The sequence below is a fragment of the Cricetulus griseus genome, chromosome 2, assembly GCF_003668045.3.
Source record: "Cricetulus griseus strain 17A/GY chromosome 2, alternate assembly CriGri-PICRH-1.0, whole genome shotgun sequence".
NCBI lineage: Eukaryota > Metazoa > Chordata > Mammalia > Rodentia > Cricetidae > Cricetulus > Cricetulus griseus.
In genome coordinates, this window is record NC_048595.1 from 96,138,605 (window position 1) to 96,159,505 (window position 20,901).

A 20,901-nucleotide genomic window follows, 5' to 3' on the forward strand; every position below is an offset into this window, starting at 1 on the left:
TCTAAGCTCTGCAATCAATGCTGTCCCAGGTGATGGGATCAAAAGGTGAAGGGAAAAATCCCCCTTCTAGGGTCAGAAGAGAAGTGCCTATAGAGGGCAAGCCCCAGAGGCCCTCTTTTAGCATGGAAGTATCCTCTGACTCTGCCCTCAGATCCTGTGTGTACAGGAAGCTTTATTTTCTGTGCCACAAGAAACTCCCTGGGCACTTGGCTCTGGGTTCCATATGACAAAGATCATAAGATCCAGTGGAGTGTCTTCAGACCACATAGGACAAGGGCAGTGCCTTCTGGGGATGAGGGAGCTGGCAGGGCACCTGCTGGGAGCACAGGGCTTTTAAAAGGGGCAAAGTGTCTCTAGCATGGTGACAGTAAGTCATGAAGGAGAGATGCTCAGTAGTGAGGAACTGGCCAGTGGGGCAAAGATGACTATCAAGTTCCCCCTACATGAGTCTATGCAAAGCTTCTATGTGGCCCTTGGAGAAAGAGCCTGAGATGAATACCTTACAGGCTGTACAGCTTGGGGCTAGAGGCATAGTGAGTGTGAGTCATCAAAAAGAGAAAGGCCAGGGTGGCCCCACAGCCTCCTCACTCGGGATGACAGCAGGACAGCGCTCATAAAAGGGTTCATAAAAGTCTACCTACACTTGGAGAAGCTGTCCCCAAGACTCTGGGTTTGCTCAGCAGCTGGATGTCCCCCGAGCCTTCGATGTCCTGGGGAAGAAGGAGAAGCAAGGATCTCAGAGTTCACTGCTAGGCACCTGCTCATACCAGGTAGAATGTTGGGAACTGGGGTTCACAGGGGACTCAGCAAAACCTCTACCCTGGAGTCAGTCTCCAGCATGCTGTGCCTTCCAATAGTCACTCTTCAGAAAGGGCGAAAGTACCTCAAATCCAAGTTCTGTTGTACATCCAGGGCCTGGGGGTCCAGGGGGTCCAGGAGGCCCTGGTGGTCCCATGACTCCAGGAGTGCCAACTTGTCCATTTTTCCCTGGGGGCCCTGGCAAGCCTCGATTGCCAGGGTCTCCCTGTAAGAAAGAAGACAGGATAGTTACCAGCTGCAATTCCCCCATGAATGGAGAGCGTGTAAACCTGAGTCAGAATGACTCCTTGAAGCTAATTAAGTTGGGAAATTCTCTGATGGGAGCTGCATGATGGCACAGAACGGCTGTCTCACTAATTGGCATTTCCCTAGACTGATGTGCTTGCTAGAGGGGTGAGGAAGGGGTAACATTGCAGGGGTACGTTTGCCACTGTCGCAGCTGGCCTATCTTCCCTGAGCCACCACTCTGAGGAGTGCTTCTCTTTGCTCTGTGACATTTATGGGCTCACTCTGCTGGCCCAGGAGTACACTGATAGAAAGGAAAGAGGAGGGAGGGAAGAGCTGTTCTCAATTACCTTCTCACCGACCGAGCCATTAGGTCCTCTTGCTCCCTGAAACACACAAACACAGGGGCCAATTAGGATTCGTCGCACTAGGCATGCTCAGCAGAAAATACAGAATTACAGTCATGCAAATAGCAGGGTACCACAACAGGACTGTCTGGATTTGGCTGGTGTTTCTAGGCTGAGCACATTACCATGGGTATCAGTCTACTGAACAAATCAGACCCAAACCTTGAGAAACCCGTTCCTCAATAATTAACCAACACCCCTGCCCCCCCACACATAGCTTGAGAGTAAACTAAAGCAGTTGGCACGAATCAGGAGATATCAAAACAGTCTCTTGGAGACTCACACTGGGGCAGCTGCCCCCCCCAGCCCTACCCCACCCTCTACCATGACAGAGGTAAGGTGTGCTTCCAACTTTAAACCAAGGGAAGGGGTAATGGCTAATTTTGATTATCAACTTAGTTGGGTTGAGAAGCACCTTGAAGATTTGTAAGCACACTTCTGGGTGTGTTTGTGAGGGAGTCTCTAGAGAGCATTCATAAGAAGAGAAGACCTGCCCTAAATGAGGACAGCACCATCCCACAGGCTAGGGACCTACAGGCCAAGTTGGAAGAAGCAGGAAGGCCGCTGGCACAGCATCCACAGCACACCTCTCTCTGCCCAAGAGAGTTTGCTGCTTTGTTCTGCTACGTCATGTCATCTTGCTGCCATGCTTCTGCCTTAGCATGGCCCAGACACAAATAATGGAGTTAGGCAGCTAGGCCTGAACCTCTGAAACTGTGAGCCCAAATAAGGCTGTTTTCCTGCAGGTGACAGCCCAGCCATTACGTGGCCACACAGAAGGCGTGACACTGATTATGACATGCCTGCCCCCAAAGACTGCATCTGTCCTTGCCCCTTTCCTGGGCTAGATCAAATCCATAGGAGTAACCTACATCACCCATAGGATGGGTAGTGAGTCTACGATACTCATTCTCAAATAAGATGGGAGTAACCTGGCCTGAAATAAAAAGGATGTCAAAGTGAAACAGACAGGAAGCTGACAAGGCCTCAGCTATGGAGAGGAACCACAGAGACCGAAATGCACTTCATGGTGGTGAACACAAGAGCAGAAGGCAGCCCAGGAGGAGGCAGAGGTAGGGGTGACCCTGGAGGAAGCAAGAAGCAGGGATGGCCCAGGAGCCTCTGACACAGAGACAGTTTGAGTTTCTACATCAGGACAGATGTCCAACACCAACCAGTTCCCCACACCTTCTAGACACACCCCTGTCAAGGAGCACCTGTGAGTGCCGTAGTGCCACAAGAACAATAAGAGTCATTTTCAGGGGCAAAGAGAGGGCAGGACTCTGGAAGCCTAGAAGGCGCCTGGGCACCCAAATGAAGTCAATTTCAGAAGAACCCTGTTGATGGACATTCTACTCTTTTCACTCTTACTGAGAAACTCAAGAGCCTCAGATGTAGCCACTGCCCACTTCCTTAATGGTCTCTGCCAACAGAGGCCTAAAAACTAAATGAGATGCCAATTTTGAAAGCAAACACGTAGGAAGAATCACTGATCTGAGGGAAGGCAAAAACACTATGAAGGAGACAAAGTCAACCAGAGAACAAAGGAAGCAAATGCAATCAGAACATTAATACTCTCAGAGAGGAAAGGGAAGACATCAGATAATCATGAAACAAGAACCAACTATTATGAGATGAGAATTATCTCAGAATAGTGGTCATGAAAAAGAACCAATTAGGAGTCATGGATATAAGAACATATCATGGTTGAAATGAAGATATCTATAGGAATAAAAGAGACATATCCCGAAGAGAAAATTAACAGAGAAGACCAAAGACCAGCCTTCAGAATTGCTTCAAAAAGCAGTGAAAAAGAATAAAAGACCTAGAAAGAATGACCAAAGAGAGTTCAGAGGATAATTAGGAATCCTGATATCTGATCACACAGAATAAAGAATAAAGAGAACAGAGAAAGCAACATGTGAGCGAACAGACACTGGAAAATACTGCACTTGACCTTAGCAGAAAGCTAGCATATGCTCAACATTTCTGGAAAAAAACTAACAAACAAAAACAAAAAACAAAACACCACAACCCAGAGGTCTCCAGATTAAACAACGACACCCCACCCCAAGGCTATTTAGTACCAAATGGGAGAATGCATCTTTTGAAGAATCCATATCTAGTGACAATACATGGGGGATTGCAATACATCAAGCAAAGAAAAGTGACTCCTGAAATTTGCCAAAGGGAAAAGCCAGAGGCTTCAGGAAGGCTGAGAGTGGGGGTGAAATCTGAGTCCATCCCAGATTAACAGCAAAGACTACCTTCAAGTCTCAGGGGCAAATGGTTTCAAATTTAGAATTGCACACACAGCTAAATAAAACACGATCTCATTATTATGGTTTGGAATTTCCTATCTAGACCAGGCTGGCCTCAAACACATGGAAATCCACCTGCTTCTGCCTTCGAGATGCTAGAATTAAAGTCATGTATCCCTACACTAGGCTAAAAGAATTTTAAGCAGCCAAAATCTAGAAAGTTTGCTGTGTGAGTAGACCTCTGAAAACAACACAAGGATTTGGTCCTGCAAGACTAGTTGAGGAGGAAACACGAGATGTGGGAAGCAATGAAAGGTATGCTCCTTGACTGCTTTTGTAACTACAAATTCACCCAAAAGGCTGAATAAGGCAGGACTTCATTGTCCTTCCATCTGAGCCCAGCACACTTCCTTGTCCAAGTGGCATGCTCATCCAAGACACAGGTAGGAAGCCAGGAACCGAATAATTTTCAGGTTCCTTTCAGCTGGCTCCAGGAACACTTACTGGAGATGAGCCTAAACAAAGTTATTCAGATAGACAACAAAAGTGAGAATACCCCTGGACAGCCCAGCACTGAGACAAGCCACCCCCCTATCTCTTTTCAGGCTCTCTGCTCAGCAACTTCATTGTGATACTCTTACTCAGGCCCCCAGGGTGGGGGAAGGGGGCTCCTTCTGCTCAGTACTTGGGCTAATAATGGTGGCAGCGCAGGTGACAGCAGGAAAAGTGTTGGGCCTGTCAGAGGAGGCACCCAACTCCCAGGGCAAGGAAAGCATGCTGGAGTGTGCCAAATTGCACACTCAGAACTTTCTATAGCTGGTCCTAGGCAGCCCTGTAGAACCTCCAGTGCCTTCCTAGCCCAGGAGCCACCAGAGATGCCCTGGTTCTCTGGGGAGGCAGCAGGAAATGGAACACTAAGCATGAGAAGTAGTAATGGCCAGAGCCATCACCCCCACCCCAGTGGCTAACACAGGCAAATTGAGCAATTGAGTGGGACTTCCTATTTGGCGCAGAAACGTGTCTCAAGTAACTGCTTTCCTGTTTAGCTGCTAAATGTGGAGGCTGCAGTTTCTTAATTCTGTTCCTCTTGGGCATGAGCAGCTACACTATGGATAATACCTGCTTCAGCCCCTTCCAGCCACGCATCAAACCCCGAGCAGGGTTCTTGTGAACCACACCTAAAGTTGCCCCATCTCTGAAAACATTCAGCTGTATTTCCAACTGATCCTGTTAGTTAAAGAGAATTATTACCATGAAGTGTGAAGCCACATTGCTTTCCCAAGTCCATTTAAGTCAAATGCATCTCAGCAGATTGAGAGGAAGTTCTAGAAGCCATCTTAGTCCCTGATCTTTCTCTCTGATTAATTTAGGCAGCTTGAACATGCTGAGAAGGTAGGGCGTAGGTCCAGTTCACAGGCTCACAGGTATGGGGCCAGCAGTTTGGGACATGAGCCGATTAGCCAGGGGATGGAAAACTCTAACCTATTAAAACTTTCACGAATGAGTAGGGTGAAAATCGAGAACTTTGACAAATAGTTCAGGAAATAACCTGCTTTTCCGAAATGGGACAGTAGCACACACCACTCCTTAGCTGGAAGGAATTTGTGTGCATCGAGTCTAGGCACTTTCTTGGAATCCCAACTAGTAAAGCCGTGTGGTAATGAGTAGGAAATGTATCGACTCTGTCTCTACGGCAGGATGAGTAACAACAGTGCTCTGTGTCACAAGATCGTAGTTTAGAATTAAAAAAAAAAATTCCCCCTTTGAGACAAGGTCTTACTATGTAGCACTGGCTGGCCTGGAACTGGCCTGGTAGCACTGAACTTACTATGCAGACCAGGCTGACCCCAAACACTTAGAGATCCTCCTGCTTCTTTCTCCACAGGACTAAGGTTAAAGGTGTGCACAACCATGCCTGGCCTGCAGTTTAGAATTTATGTTGATAAATCTTGACTGTCAGCTTGATTGGACTAGGAGTGTTGAGATCAGCAAAGCACACTTCTGGGCATGTCTGTGATGGTGTTTCCAGAAAGGATTAAATAAAGAGAAGACTCCACCCTGAGTCTGAGTGGCATGTCCCATAGACTTGGGGTTCAGATGGAATAGAAGTGGAAAAAGGAAAGCTCCTAGCTCAGACAGGCACTCTGTCTTCTTGGCCAACATGAGCTGCTCTGCACTGCCCCACCATGGACTCCCACCATGAAGGCATGAGCCCTTGACCCCTGCACCACCATGGGCTCCTACCATGCTGGGCTGGAACCTCTGACTACCACCCTATCATGGGTTCCCACGATGAAGGCCTGAGCCCTTGATCCCTGCTCCACCATGGGCTCCCACCATAATGAGCTGACATCTTTAAACCTGAAAGCCAAAGCAAATCCTTTTCTTGGGTGTATTGTCACAGCAACAAGAAGGCTAACAAAATCCATTAGAAATGTTGGCTTATTGTGGCAAACTGAATTATGAAGGACATGTCAATATACAAGAACATAGAAGAAGCCAGCAGATATGTGGCCTCTTTTATTTATTTTTTTTTTGTTTGATTGTTTTTTCAGGGTTGTCTGCTGAATTTGCTCATGGGGTTGGTGGTAACGAGAATTTCAGCTCAGTAGCCCCTACAGACTGCAGCTGCTTTGGTTTTGCGGAAGCCTGTCGTGCAAATGTGCCAAATCCAACTGATAATGAAAGAGAAGATGAGAAGCCAAGCCAATATTGTGATGTGCTGGACTTCAAACACAGCTGGTTTCTGGATTCTTGGCAAAGCGGCTTGATGCCCAGAGTCTTCAAAGGTACCCTGATGTTGTTACATGAAGCATGTTCCAAAGCAGATTGGGATTGCTAAGAGACAGGGACAGTGGTGATGACGTCATCCAGTTTCTCTTCTAGCTGACAGGAAGGGCAGAAGCTGGGTCTACAGTGACATTTCTAGCTCAGTGAGATTACTCAAAGACAGTTCTTGGGAGCGAAAGGTTCCCTAGAAATTCTGGGTAGTTGAGAAAACTTCAGAGTACAGATTCTCTCTCATGTGGGTGTCTCAGAAGCTAAGGCTGAGGAACAGCATGGATGGCCTGGATCCTGCCCACTTTGTGCCCTCATTTGTTGCAAAGCTGGAAGCAGAAGCTGCAGTGTATGAAGGAGTGATGCCTGAGGACCCTGCTCTCCAGAGGCTCCTCAACTTCCCTACCAGATGTGCTCTGCAGCTGGGAAAATAGGCCATTTGCCCTCTTTCTTCCTGGGATAAAGGTGTCAGTTCAACTTAATGTGGGGGAAATAAGAGACACTTCTCTTTATACTAAACATCATAAATAATCTACTAGAAACATTCTTAATGACCATCCACACTTTGATGACAGGTTTATGCTTGATAATAATGGTTATATGTAAGTGTATTCAATTTCCCAGACAAGTAAATGAGTCTTATTCATTATGTGTTCGGGGGGGGGGTGGTGGTGGTGGTTATCTCACTCTGAGCCAGACAAGGTAGTACACATGTTCAATTCCAGCATTTGAGAGGGAGAGGCAGAGTTTTATGACAACCTGGGCTACATGGGACCCTGTCTCAGAACAAGAACACACACACACACACACACACACACACACACACACACACACACACACACACTTGGATAATTGCCTAGGCTGTTCTGTGTGCCTGGCTAAAGCATGAGAAAAGAATTCCTACAGCTCACCATATCCAGCCATGGGAAGTGCTGCTAAAGCCTTGTCAATGGGGCTGTGTGGGTCAAAGAGAGATACTGGCAGGAGTTGGGGGGTCAAATGTATCAATGGACCTAATTCTCATACAGGCCCCAGAGGCTCATTTCTGACTGTCTGGTTCCCTTTCAACTCTCCAAATGGGAATGTGCAAGTCCTTCTAGAAACTGCTTTTGCTTAGCTAAAAATCAGTTCATGTACCCAGTACAGTATTGGGCGTCTTAACACATCCCAGGAGTAAACCTGCCAAGCTGATCTCCAGCAGTTATCCAGCGCAGGGCCACTCTTCCTGCTGCTCTATGAGCCACCTGCAGCCAATGGGACATCAGTGGCAGCACATGGGTGTCTTCAGGCACAGACAGTGTGGGAGGCTTAGCAGCTGGTTTGGAGACACTGGCAAGGTAAGTGTGGGTTGGTGGTGCTTCCTGCAGACCTAGATTTCTTATGAAACTGTCGGTTTGTATAAGATGAGTTTCCTAAAATTTAAGTTGTTTCTTTTTCTGAGAAATTCATTTGCAACAAAAATCAGGTTATTCTTTCCATTAAGCTGACGGAAACTGGGATTTGATTGAGTGGCCATGGTGTCCTAGCAGGAAGCATTTCAAACGTATTCATAAAGGTGATGCACGGGGTCCCGCCTCCTGTCCAGTGGGTTTTGAACCCTCATTCACCCCATTAGTGCATCACTAGAGAAAAGTGGCTTGTTTTTGTTTATTATCTCTCTTGGCTGGGAAGGCTGCATGGGCAGGAATTGCCCTCTCCTAAGAGCACCAGCATGGACAGTAGGCAGACAGACCTGCCAAGAAAGATGGAAGGCAGGCTAACTAGAAATGGTAGCTTAAAATGGCATTTGAAGAATATTTCATTTATTCATAAAGGATTAATAGAGGTCTGTACTAGTTGGAAGAATGCAGGGTACACACATGCTGGCTAGAATCTTCTGTGTCACTGACTAAGAAGGTTCTCAGTGACATTAACCCCATGCTCACAGAAAGAAGAAGAAGGAACTGTGCTGGAAGAGTTGAGAGAAGTCAGGGATGATGGAACATCTATAATCCTAGCTCGAGATGTTTGGCAGAGGGATCACAAGTTTGAGGCAAACCCGGGCTAAGTAGCATGACCCTGTCTCAACAAATCCCAAACAAGATACTAAACCCAAACGAAAGAGTGAGGAAGAAGACATTCAGTACCCCCCTGACCTTATCCACAGTTCCACTCTGTGTTTTCAGTTAGCCAGAGGCTGAAATTATTAAATGGAAAATTCCAGAAATGAGCAGTTCACAGGCTTTAGATTACACACAATTCTAGACAGCATAAGGCAATCTTACAACTTCCTGCTCCATCTTACCTAGTATACAAGCAATCCCTTGGTCCAGCATATCCATGTTGTATAGACTACTCACCTGTAAGTAATTTAGCAGCTGTCTTGGTTATCAGACCAAGTGTAGTATTATTCTCCCAATCACTAACCTTTATTTTACTTGATGATGGCTCCAAAGTGAAGAGTAGTGATGCTAGCAATTTTGTTATGTTGTTATGATTATTCTATTGTACCATTAGGTATTGCAGTTAATTTTTTACTGTGCTTAATTTAGAAGCAAAATAGATATGGATATATGTACAAAGAAAAAATAACAATATATGTGTGTGTGATGAGGAGCCTTGCAACACAACCCTTAGGATACAGGAGGGTCACTATATCTGAACTGGGCCTTGATGACAAAAAGAAATGGTATTCCAAATAAGGCAGATGCCACATGCAGAGGCTTAGAAGCTGGCAGAGAGGAGCATGAAGCAACTGGCTTGTTGCTGAGAGCTATACCAGTGAGCAGGGCCGTGTGCTACGGAGACAACTGGTACTAACCAATAAGGGCACTACAGCTTTGCCCAACAGAGTGCCACTAGCATTTTTCAGAATCTGGTTAGTGCCTGCTACAGGAAGGTGGACAGGCACAGGTAGGGGATAACTGTAGGTGGAAAGGACATCAGTGAAGGTCTAATGCTACAGGGTAGGCAGGAAGAGATGAACGTCTGTTCAGGATGCACAGAAAGGTCACAGGCATGGAAGTCACTTTTGACAACTAGACAGTGGTGACAGGGAAGGAAAGCTGAGAAGAGGGAGCCAGGAAAGACAGGCCCCAGGGTAGATGGTGGCACTACCATTCACTGATGCTAGGGCACACAGGAGTGGGAAGGAGAAACAGATAAGGGAACTGTGAGTCCAATCGTGGGACATCCAAAAGAGATGACCAAAGAGAGTAACAGAGGAGACAAACTCAGGTTAGGGGTCAGAGAGTGGCCAGGCTGGCTCCCTGTGTTGGAACCTCAGACCGTCCCCATACCTTCTCTCCTTTCATCCCAGGCTTGCCAGAGGCTCCATCAAGTCCAGGCTGTCCCTCAGGGCCCTAGGGAATATCAAGTGACAATCAGTTCACAGCATGTCTGCTAAAAACCACACAAAACGCTACCTAGAGAGGAGGGAAGGCTGGGGAACTTGAGGCTAGCCAGCACAGGGCTAGCTGCTTGTGCCCCAAGACAAGCATCCCTTGCTCTCCCAGTCACATCTCAGAGCAGGAGGGTACCAGGAGCAGGACAAGGCCAGATGGTCTCCAAAGCTTTCCCATACCAGGTCTATCTCTGGTATGCTGCGACAGGTTCCAAAACCTGCATGAGCCTGCACTCCCACCCCACCATATAAATCAGGAAAGCAGTGTGTACAGCATGTTCTTGGCTGTCCTTACGTGGAGCTCTCAGCAATGACTCAGATGGGGAAGATTTTGGTCCCCAGTAGTGCTGGGTAGTGCTGGGCCTATAATTTGTATGTAAAAGAAAGCCCCATGATCACAGAGTGAGGGAGGAGGCATCAGTTGCTCACCTGAGGTCCTGGCTCACCAGCAGCTCCGTCCTCTCCAGGAGAGCCAGGGGGTCCCATGAAAACATCAGTTCCTGGTTTTCCTGGAATCCCAGGTGTTCCAGGGGGGCCTGGAGGTCCCGGAGGACCCTGAAAGAAGCAATGAGTGAGGGTGGATAGATCAAGCATGCTTCTTACCTTCTGTCCAATCCTTGCAACACTCCCATGAGGAAAGATTGAGGTTCTCGCCTTGTACAGGGAGAAACTGAGACTCAATGAGACAACATGACTCAAGGACTCATACACACATCATTGAAAAGCAAGGGAGCTGGCATTTGAATGTAAGGTTTTCCAAGCAGAGCACAGCAGGCTGTCTCCCAAACGGTGGAATTAATGGTCTCCCAATTAGCTGGAATCCCAGAGGAGCCCTGGTTAATTCTGCTTTCTAATTGACTGTAAGGTCAGCCAAACAGCCTGTGTTTGGCCTCGTCCTGAGGCACTTTCCAAAGTGGACTTGTTTCCTCAGCCTCCTGCTGGCTGTGGGACTTCACCAGCCCAGGCTGTTCCTGGTAGATTCCCTGGGTTTTCACACCACTGAGCCCAGGGTCTTTCCAGCCCTGGTCACGAGTAATGGGCAAGGATAGCTAAGTGAAGCATCAAGCTGGGGCAGCACAGGGGGATCAGGGGAAGGGCTGGAGAGAGGGTTAGGCCCAAGGATAGAGTAACAGCCTCATGTAGAACCAGCCACACTCCCCTATGGGCAGTTTAGGGAGGACCAGTAGAGTCCAGCCTTGGGCAGGCCAGATGTGCCACAGACACCAAGAAAGGGCCAAGAGTAGACTGGGGACCAGGGAGAATTCCACACCAGAAACTGAGTGTGAAATGCTACCAGACAAAGAAGGGACCAGGGTAATTCTTTCATAAAGAGCAAGGTAGGAGCCAGGGGTGGAGGCAAAGGTCAATGAACAAACTTGCTATGGAGGAGACAGGAACAGCTTCCAGTGGAAGGAGGAGGGTGGAGAAGAGAGAGAGGGAGAGATCTGAATGCAAATCCAGGCTCACACTTGGCTAAAATGAGGCAGAAATCTCAAACATGTAAAAAGTAAAGGGGAATGTATGATGATCCCCACAGACTCCGGGAAACAGTCCCCAGGGGACTAGTCTACTTTCATCATTTGCCTGACTCCACAATCTTCCCTCCCAGATCCCCAACACCAGCTCCAGTACCCCTAATACTCACTCTCAACAGATCCTCATTGTCCACAATGTCTCCAGAGCCTGAGCCCACATCCAAGCCCCAAACATGGCCTGAGCCCTCAGCCTCCACTCCTACCTGCAGAAAAAAGAAATACCCACAAGTAGATTCAGGCACCAGTCTCCATAGACAGCAATTCCACCTTAAGTGTTCTCATATTCTGTCGCCTTAAAATGTCTATGGCCAACTTCCCTTCTGGCTTCACCTCTACTCCCCTTTCCAGGTGGAGTCCTGTTTCAGCCTCCCCATCATTCAGCCTGCAGGTGGCCTGATCTCAGCATCCTTTCAATCCTTTCTGTTTCCTCTCCAGATTTAGTTCCTACGTGGCCTCCAGAGTGAAACCTTCCTGAAGGTAAAGGCTTGGACATGGCTTTATTTGATCATTAAGTATGTATATGCTGAACCCCTGCTGAGAGGTTCAAGAAGGATCGGGTTGCAGGTTAGAGCTAAGAGCAGGAAATGTCCTAGCTATCAGAGATAGCTAGCTAGATGCCCTGTGGCTATCAGAGAGCTCATATGTTGAATACTTGATCCCCAATTAGTGGAACCATTTGGGAAGGATTAGGAGGTGTGGCCTTCTTGGAAATGTGTCACTGGGGTTGGTCTTGAGGTTTCAAAAGTGATGCCAGGTCCAGTCTTGATCTCTCTTGACCCATAATTTGGGGATCAGATGCCTGCTTGCCTGCCATCATGCTTCTTGTCATAATGATAGTACACTAACCCTCTGAAACTGTAAGCAAGCATCCAATTAAATTTCTTCTTTTATAAGTTGCCTTGGTTGTGGTGTTTCCTTCCAGCAATAGAACAGTGTATAAGACGGAGATAGTAGTAGAGGTAAGGAGACCCACTAAAGGTTGGTGCTCTCATTTGATGGAGGAGGGAGTACCACACAGCTAAACAGATGGAGCTTAGGCTCTACCAGAGGCTTGGCATCTGCAACCAGTGGCATGCTCATTCTACCCACCCCTGAAGCCTTTCTGGGTCTCGACTCCTCTCAGACCTGCCTTCCTGAAAACATGCGCTTCTCTAGGGAACACCCCCAGTCCTGCAGCCTGGCATAACTGGCGTTCAGAAGTGTCCATGTGGGAAGGAGGGGGAGAGCAAGGAGGAAGAAGAGGGGGAGGAGAGGAGAAGGAGAAAAATGCACCTATGAGATGTCAGCTGCCAAAAGTCTCCAGAGAAATGACTCTCCTGACAAAGAAGATGAAAGAATGGCTGAGGAAAACCTAAGGAGAGTGGAGAGGGCATCATCAGTGAACCCCCATCCTCTTCTTAGAGATTCACAGAAGAATCTGAGAGAAGCCTCAGCAGATAAGACCAGGCACTGCACACTCAGGGATCAGAGTTTGGGTCCTAGCACCACCAACAATATGTGCATCCCTTGCATGCCCACAACTGTAGTTTGGGGTACTGTGTGGAGGAGAGTTGGTAGGACTTGTCAGCTTCAAGTCTAGTTGAGAATATGTGGGGCTTCAGGTTTAGAGAGAGATCTTGCCTCAAAAGAATAGTTGAAGAGTGATAGCTAACACCTGATGCCCTCTTCTGGTCTTCGCTCATGGCACACCCCGCATAAATAAATTAATTAAAGTGTTTTTTTTAAATTCTGTCTTAAGGGCTAGGAATATAGTTCAATGGTAGAAAGTTGGCTTATCATATACAAGGATTTATGTTCAACCCCTAGTACTACAAACGCAAACAAACGCCAGTATATTAACAACAACCACAAAAGCTACTATAAAAGCTATAAGGCCCCTAGCAAAAAGCAACAAAATTAATGAAGAACCTAACAACACCCACAGTCCCACCATTTTGAAGCAACCCTGCTAAATTCAGGGAGGGCCCTTCTTTCTAGAGTATGTATTTCCTGACAGTTAAAGCCACACAACACACTGGAGTTTATAAACATGTTCTTTCACTTAGCATGGTATGGTAAACATTTTCCCCAACATTGGGTACAAATAAGAATAATTTTAATGATGTCTAATGTTCCATTATTTGAATAGACTTTAATTAGTCTCCTTTTACTGGCTAATTAAATCATACCCAAGTTCCCTCTATTGTAGACAGATATTAAAGTTAATGTCATAGTAAACAAAATTCTTTGTGACATATCAGGGTATCTCAGTTGAGGAGGTTTCTTAGAACCAAATTCCTGGTTGCAATTGTGCAGTGGTTAATTTGTGGTTGTTAATATGCAGTTTTAGGGTTGCTAATATATGTGGTCAGAATTTCCCAGAAGCAGTAAGCATACTTCATGCCCCACGCTGGCCCACTCACACCCCCCCCCCCCACCAGTATGGTCCCTCCAGCCTGACTTCTCAGAACAGAAAACTCAAGGATGCAAGGGTGATTGGTCAAGTTTCTCCAAAACACCAAACAGAAAAAATAAGGCAGAAGACATAGACAAAAAGACACTTGAGAGATGTATCTGTTAGGTCCAAAGGAGACTCCAATTCCCCAAACTCCAAAAGGCAGTTCACATATGCAGAAATGGGCTCAACCTGGTCTGTAGGAAGATTTCTGGGGGTTAGATGAAAGTCAGCATTCCCCCAGAAACTTGTGAAGCTGGTTCCCCTCTAATAAAAGGAGTCATTTCCCTTACCTTGGACAAAAGGGACATACGGCTACCTGTGGTGCCTGTTAACTTATCAAAGTGCGTGCTGGCCTCCAGGCTCCCTCAGTATCACAACTACCCCTTACATATTTCAAAGTTCATGCTGGCATCCAGGCCCTCCTCACCTCCTCCCCACCCTAAACTCCCTCCAGCTCACTGGCTTCCCACTCCACAGCTACCCATTCTCCTTATAACCCTGCTATTCTTTATATAGTCTCTCTTCCTCCCTCCTTCCCTCCCTCCCCTCCCTTTCTTTCTCTCTCTCTGTCTCTCATCTATAATAAAAACCTTCCCCTTAACCATATTGTGGAACAGTCATGTCATTACTTCATACAGTATCAACACATGTAATGTGCAGACTGACGATTCATAGTCAAATAACTGGTGATAGGCACTAAAAAGTCCCATAAGAGAAGAGGGAGGGGAAACTGTGATTGGTTTGTAAATTTAAAAAAGATAAAAAGGAAAAAATCAACCTGAGTATTAGAGAATATGAAGAGGCTACTGTTTTCTTAGATGGATGATGATATTGTGATTATAATAAAACAAAAACAAACAACCTAAAGGTCCCAAATCCATCTACTGTCAATGTACCATGAACTATTTACGTGTTAATTGACTGTGGTGCTTAGGGTTTTCCAACAATGTTCCTGGCTTCTCCATCTCGACTCAAAGTGGTAGGAGGGAGAAGAGCTAAGATAGATGGACACAGGTTGGTGATTATGGGAGGTAACTATGCCATTATAAGCCCCTTTGTAAAGTTTCTAGGTTGTCAATAAGAACATTTTCAGCAAAGAGCAGGCTCTGCTGTGCCTGGAGTGGCATCATCGGGAGCACAGTGCGGACTTTACACAAATTGTATCATAAAGAGCAAAGGGGCAGAGGAGAGTGTGAGGGAATAACAATGCTTGATGAGCTGGGGCAGCTCCAGCAGCTGGTGGCTTTCAGTGCTGCCTTGAGTAGCTCTGGGGAGTGCCAGCCCAAGTTTCACTCACTGGGATTTCAATAGGCTTTGAGCTGCCCAGCTGTGTCTAACATTCACTGAGGTTTGAACCCAGAGTCCTCACTTTTCTTCTTTTGCCAGTGATGATGACCATTGCAATCAGGTCATCTCTGGAAGTGGTACCTCGTTTCCTGCCTCTCTCTCAGGCTCAGGTTCTTTCCTTTCATCATGCTCTTGGATATGAGGATGCAGGAGGGTAACCATGCACAGAAGCTGGGCAGGCTGGGGACTCAGGGTGACCCCAGCCCTTTCTCTCAGATGCAACAGCTGGCAGGTATCCCTGTCTTATCACAACCCATTGCTCTCACCTAGAATGGAGATCACCCATCCTACAGGAGCCAAGGGCAACTCTAACCACAGAGAAGGGAAGCTGCCTGGAAACCAGCCAACCACTGGAAGATGCTCCTGGACAAGGACCATTCAGGAGTCTCAGAGGGCTCTCTTGACCTCTGAGCCCCCAAGCACAGGCCACTGGAGTTTTGCAGCTGAGGGGTCACATGGCTGAACCTTGAATCATGGCTTTCAGAGTGCCACTCTAGGAAGTGACACACTGAGGTGGGTGACCTGCAGGAGGTTCTCCTTGAGAGCTGCCTTCACCCTGAAGAGCAGTTCCCACAGGCCTGACTCTGAGTTGCCTGCTTCTCTGAGGCAAGGAACCACCCCTAAGCTGGTACCCGCATGTTTGTGCATAAATGGTTCTGAACATTTTCTCAACTAACTCCCCAACTGTCCTGTGTAGACCAGAAGCTGGTCTGCAGAAACCAGAGGATGGTTGAAGGTTAGGAGTATCAGCCCACAGCCTCAGACCCTCAGCTGGGAGGCCCCGGGAGGTCCACACACCATTCATGCTCCCTGTCTCTATAGAGCCTACTGAGCCCTACACTCAGGATTTATACCCTGTGACACTGCTAACCTTGATGTAATTATAAAGCAATTGGAGACCAAAGAAAGCCCACTCTATATTTATTTTTTTCCTTTTCCTACCCAAACTGTAGCCTCATAGGGCTCCTCAGGCCAAAGGCCCCCAAATACACTCTTCACAAACCAAGATGAGAACTGATCCTGAGGTCAGGGTGGCCTGTCTCCACACTGAAAGATCTGCCAACTGAGTCCAAACTCCCAAGAACTTACCAGAGTGACCTGCCTCTCAGGAATAACTGTGGGTGTAGGAAGAGGAGGCCCACTGGGAGGTGTGCTGTCAGACCCCTCCTCTTCAGCTTCCTCTGTGGAGGCCACCAGGCCTTCTCCATCTGTCGGTGCCTATAAAGGAGATCAGCAAGAGGGGTCATTGTGGTTCCAGTCCACAAGGCTGCAGAATTTCTGGGATGGCAGTCCAATATCAAAACACTTACTTACCTACCAGCATCCTACCCAGCTCAGTCACAGAAGTGACTGCTAGAAACCCCTCCTGTCTTTGGGACAGTGATCCGTAGGTAAGTTCTTAGTCAGAAATAGGAGGTAGCCAATTGGGACAAAACCCAACACCTGGCTCCTTTTGTCATTGTCTTTCTTCCCTGTTCAATTGGAGTTTCCCAAGGTCTCACAACAGAGCCAAAGCTGTGTGTGCCTCTGCAGGGAACCTTAATGGCTCCTGGCTCAGAGTTCTGACTTTTCTGCCCCACCCCCTTCATGAGTTAGGGAGGATGCTAACTGGGACTTACAGCAGTAAACACTTGCTCAGGAGCCACTGTGGGTGCGAGAGTGGCCTGGGTGTCTGTAGGACTCCTGCTGCCTTGCTCAAGGACCACTGGGGGTGTGAGAGCATCCTGGATGTCTGTAAGGGTCCCACTGGCTTGCTCCAGGACCACTGGGGGTGTGAGAGCATCCTGGATGTCTGTAAGGGTCCCACTGGCTTGCTCAAGGACCATTGTGGGCGTGAAGGCATCCAGGCTCTCAATGGCAGTCCCGCTGGCTTCCTCTTCCTCAAAAGCACCAAGGGGCACTTTAGACACAGCTGGAGTTAACCATTCTTCACCATTTGGACCCTGGAATAGAACTGGCATGAGATTATGCCATGTGATGCCCACCCTATTTTCAGTGGCTGTGCACAACATACATGCTATAGAAAGGAAACCACTGGGACCATCAGCTCTCAGCAGCTCCTTTGTGGCCTTCCCTGTAATCATCAAGGGAGGACTGTAACTGAGTGAACAGGCCTCTGGGATCAGAGTCAGAATACACCTTCCTGGACATGGTCGTCCAGCCTCTGGAATCCATCAAGCTGTATATCTCTGCTCAGTGTGTATCTGGGCTTAGTTTGTATACTTCCAGTCATCACCTCTGCAGGCAGCCCTCCTATTTCCAGACTATTCTGCTGGCTCACCTCCAGCTTCTATCAGGCTAAGACTGGAGCCTGGTCCTTGGTTTTCTCCTGCTGTGACACATACTTTGTCTTTAAGAAGAAAGAGGAAGAAGAAAAGAAAGGGAAGGAACAGGAGACACTTTGTTCTTTGAACTCATCCATGTGACAGTCAGGTGACCTGAGAATTCTGTCACTAGCCTGTGTGGATACAGGAGCAGACTACAGGGCTGACTGCCCATTGTGTATAGACAGGAGAGCGAGTAGGCAGAGGAGCTTGGAGGTGGGTTGCTGACCTTGGCGATCTCTGCTGCCTCCATGCTTTCACTCAGCACACCCACCGCTTGAAAGGAGCTAAGCAGATTCAGGAAGTAGAGGCTACGAAGCCCTGTCCCCACCAGACTCACCATCTGCTAGGGAGCCAGGGATGGAGCTTTTTACCAATACAATTAGGACAAGGTCTCCTAAGGACAAGGCCCAGGAGCCTTCACAACTCATGCCAGCACCTTCCTAGGGAAGCAGTGTTGGGCCGACTCTGTAGGACAAGTAAGAAGGTGAATGAAGGGGAGGGGGAAGGCTCTCTGCAGAGAAGAGGGGTGTGGGAAGGCTGCAGGACAAGAAGAAACCAAGGGAAGCCTGAGGTAGGAAGCTGTGGTTCAGCTTAGGACACAGAAGCCCCAGTGCAGCCAAGAAGGCCAGTGACTCTCAAGGGAGCTAGGTCAGCAGGTCAACGTCAGTGAAGCATCCCAGAAGAGGGGCAACAGCCAGCCAGGCTTTGCGAGAGAGGCTACAGAGAGATGCGAGCAATGCCTGGCTGGGGAAAGAGGTTCCTCAGGGCCTATGCCGCTGAATTACAGACTTAGGTAGAATAGCAACAGGACACCATTCTCATGGGATATAGGGCAGAAGGCAGAGGGAAGATCCTTCTGCCTGAGGCACCTGGGATAGGACTGTCCCATTCACATGGGGTGGGGACCCAGGAGTGGCGTGAGGAGGCAGGTTTGAATCTGGTGGGTAAAGAACCTTTCTGTGATATCAGAGAGACAGACCAGTCAATGTTCAGCTGGGGTGTGTGTCCAGCCTTCTCTGGACTTCAGGCAGCTTGATCTTGTCCTCTACCCTGTCAGACCTGCCTGTCTGCACGATGCAGGCCTTCTCCTGACAGCCTACAGCAACCTCTTCTCCTCACACACAGGCCACACCCATGACCCCTGGCCCCTGGCCTCTGCTGATGGGGACAAATGACTCTACACACAGCCCTAGGACTCCTCCCTACTCCTCTGACCATACTGATGACCCCTGTCTCCCTCCAGGTCCTGCTAGACCACATGGTCTGAGCCATATACATAGCAATCCTGGCAGGCAAGTCCCCCCTTTAAACTATCACTGGGCAGAGGTGCTCCCACACACCCCCTACACACACCAGGGCATCTAGGCTTGCTGAGTATCAGGCTGATAAGGCTGTTCTAATGCTTCATACTCCTTACCAAAGTGGCCTCTTCTCTTGGCTTCTGGGTTAGCATGGACAGGGTTGGCTCTGTAGTAGACATGGTGCCAGCCTCTGCATCCCCAGCAGTGCTGGTGGGCACCTCGCCATCCCCTGATGCTGCAGTTGCTAGATTTTCTTCACTATCTGGATCCTGAATAGGAAGACATCCCAAAGATCCAGGTTAGTGGACCACCAAGGCCCCTTTTGTACCTGTGTCCTGTCCCTCCCTTACCTTCACAGCACTGGCACAGCTAAGACCTGCCCTTTGTCTCTGCCCTCACTGGGCAGACTGTCTACAGCTGTCAATCACCCAATTGCTTCCTGCCTCCTGCTCCTCTAGCTCAGTACCTCCCACATTTAAAATCGCCCTCACCAGTGCCACTCAGAATCATGCTTACAAAATCAAAGCGTGCTTTTCAGCCCCTCACTCGCTGGAACTTTTGAAAAGATCTGACATGTTCATGGCCACTCCTGATCATCTGGACCTGGGTTCATCCTCTCATCTCCATGTACACAGGCCAGCTTCCTCCACCCTGTCTCCACTTAGAAGCCGGGTGATCTTTCTAGAATTCTAATCCTACTAAGATCTTTTCACCTGTCCTGTGCTTCAGTGGCTGCCACTTCACTAGATGCTTTAAGCTACCCAGAAGAAGCCTCCATGCCCTGGGCCTCTCCAGCCCTATCTTCTCATCTTTGGCTTACAGCTGACACCAGGGACCCCTGCCGACCCCATAGACACCCTGGACTTTGTGGCGATATTTTGTTTATGGTCTAACAAATAAAGCTTGCCTGAAGATCAGAGTGCAAAGCTAGCCACACTAGTGAGCCATAGAGGCCAGGCAGTGGTGGCACACACCTTTAATCCCAGCACTCACACTAGTTAGTGTTAGAAGCTGGGAGGTAGTGGTGCACACCTTTAATCCCAGCACTAGAGAGGAGTATAAGGAAAGAGTTCAGAGTTTCATTCGGTTTTCAGTCTGTGGATTCCTAGAGACAGGATTGGGCATTCAGTATTCAGTCTTTGGTATTCAGTCTCCAGTCACGCTGAGGACAGGATCACCCCAGCCTTAGTAGAGGTAAGAGCTAGTAGCTGGCTGCTTTGCTTTTCTGATCTTCATCTTGAACCCCAATATCTGTCTCTGGGTTTTTATTATTTGTGTTACAGTACATCTCCATTCCTTGTGGTCTCTGGACCTTTGTTCCTTTGGCCCCCACTTGTAACATCTATCTATCCCATCTGTTTGGCGACTTTTCTGAAACTTCCAGGCTCACCTTCTGCCTCTCTGACCTGCAAGATCACTCCCAGAGCATTTTTGGAGTCCTTTGTCCTTTGACCCCTGTGTCTTGGGAACTAGGTCTATTCTAATGACCATCAGCCCTGGCAAGCAGGACCAGTGCCTGGTGGAGCATGGCTCTCTGCAAACCTCTCCCAGTGAGTGAATACCCCTACAGCCAGTTGCTCATAGCCCCCTGGGCTCACCCCATAGTGCTGCCACTCCGAGTTTTGCAGACAGGAGGCTAGTACCTGCTTCTACCCAGGACAAGACCTAGCAGAAGTGAAATGTGTGCTCAAGCTACTCACCAGTGTGGCCTCTTCCCTGGTGTTTTGGGTGGACACAGCCAGGGTGGGGCTCCCAGTAGGCATACTGCCAATCTCTGCTTCCAGGGTAGTGGTGACAGGTACCTTGGCCTCCTCAGTTGCTGTTGCTGATAATACCTAGAAGCAAGGACATGGTGAGAGACCCTGACATTGGTCCCTTAGCTCTGATTAACAAGCCTGTGGCTGAAGAGAAATGAGTGTCTGGGCCACTACATGACCCTGGCATCTGACATTCCTGCAGCTTTCTGACCTTAGGCACCTCCATATTTATGACTTCACCCATCTCAGAACAATCCCAGACTTGTAAAAGCCAGGAGATGGGAAACATCTCTGAGGCATTGATGTCTCTCATTTCATGCTAACA

At 48.1% G+C, this 20,901-nt stretch overlaps 1 protein-coding gene across 1 annotated transcript in view; it reads right to left on the minus strand.

The window, feature by feature from the left end:
- Positions 1 to 20,901, minus strand: part of Col15a1 (collagen type XV alpha 1 chain) — a 106,871-nt gene that overhangs the window by 34,899 nt on the left and 51,071 nt on the right. The window contains exons 9-18 of the mRNA XM_027403132.2: positions 20,520 to 20,654; positions 18,936 to 19,088; positions 16,811 to 17,134; positions 16,281 to 16,409; positions 11,518 to 11,610; positions 10,302 to 10,427; positions 9,769 to 9,831; positions 1,395 to 1,430; positions 884 to 1,024; positions 642 to 710 (exon numbers count right to left, since the gene is read on the minus strand). Of these exons, the coding sequence (XP_027258933.2) occupies positions 642 to 710; positions 884 to 1,024; positions 1,395 to 1,430; positions 9,769 to 9,831; positions 10,302 to 10,427; positions 11,518 to 11,610; positions 16,281 to 16,409; positions 16,811 to 17,134; positions 18,936 to 19,088; positions 20,520 to 20,654 (1,269 nt within the window). The remainder of the gene's footprint in view (positions 1 to 641; positions 711 to 883; positions 1,025 to 1,394; positions 1,431 to 9,768; positions 9,832 to 10,301; positions 10,428 to 11,517; positions 11,611 to 16,280; positions 16,410 to 16,810; positions 17,135 to 18,935; positions 19,089 to 20,519; positions 20,655 to 20,901) is intronic.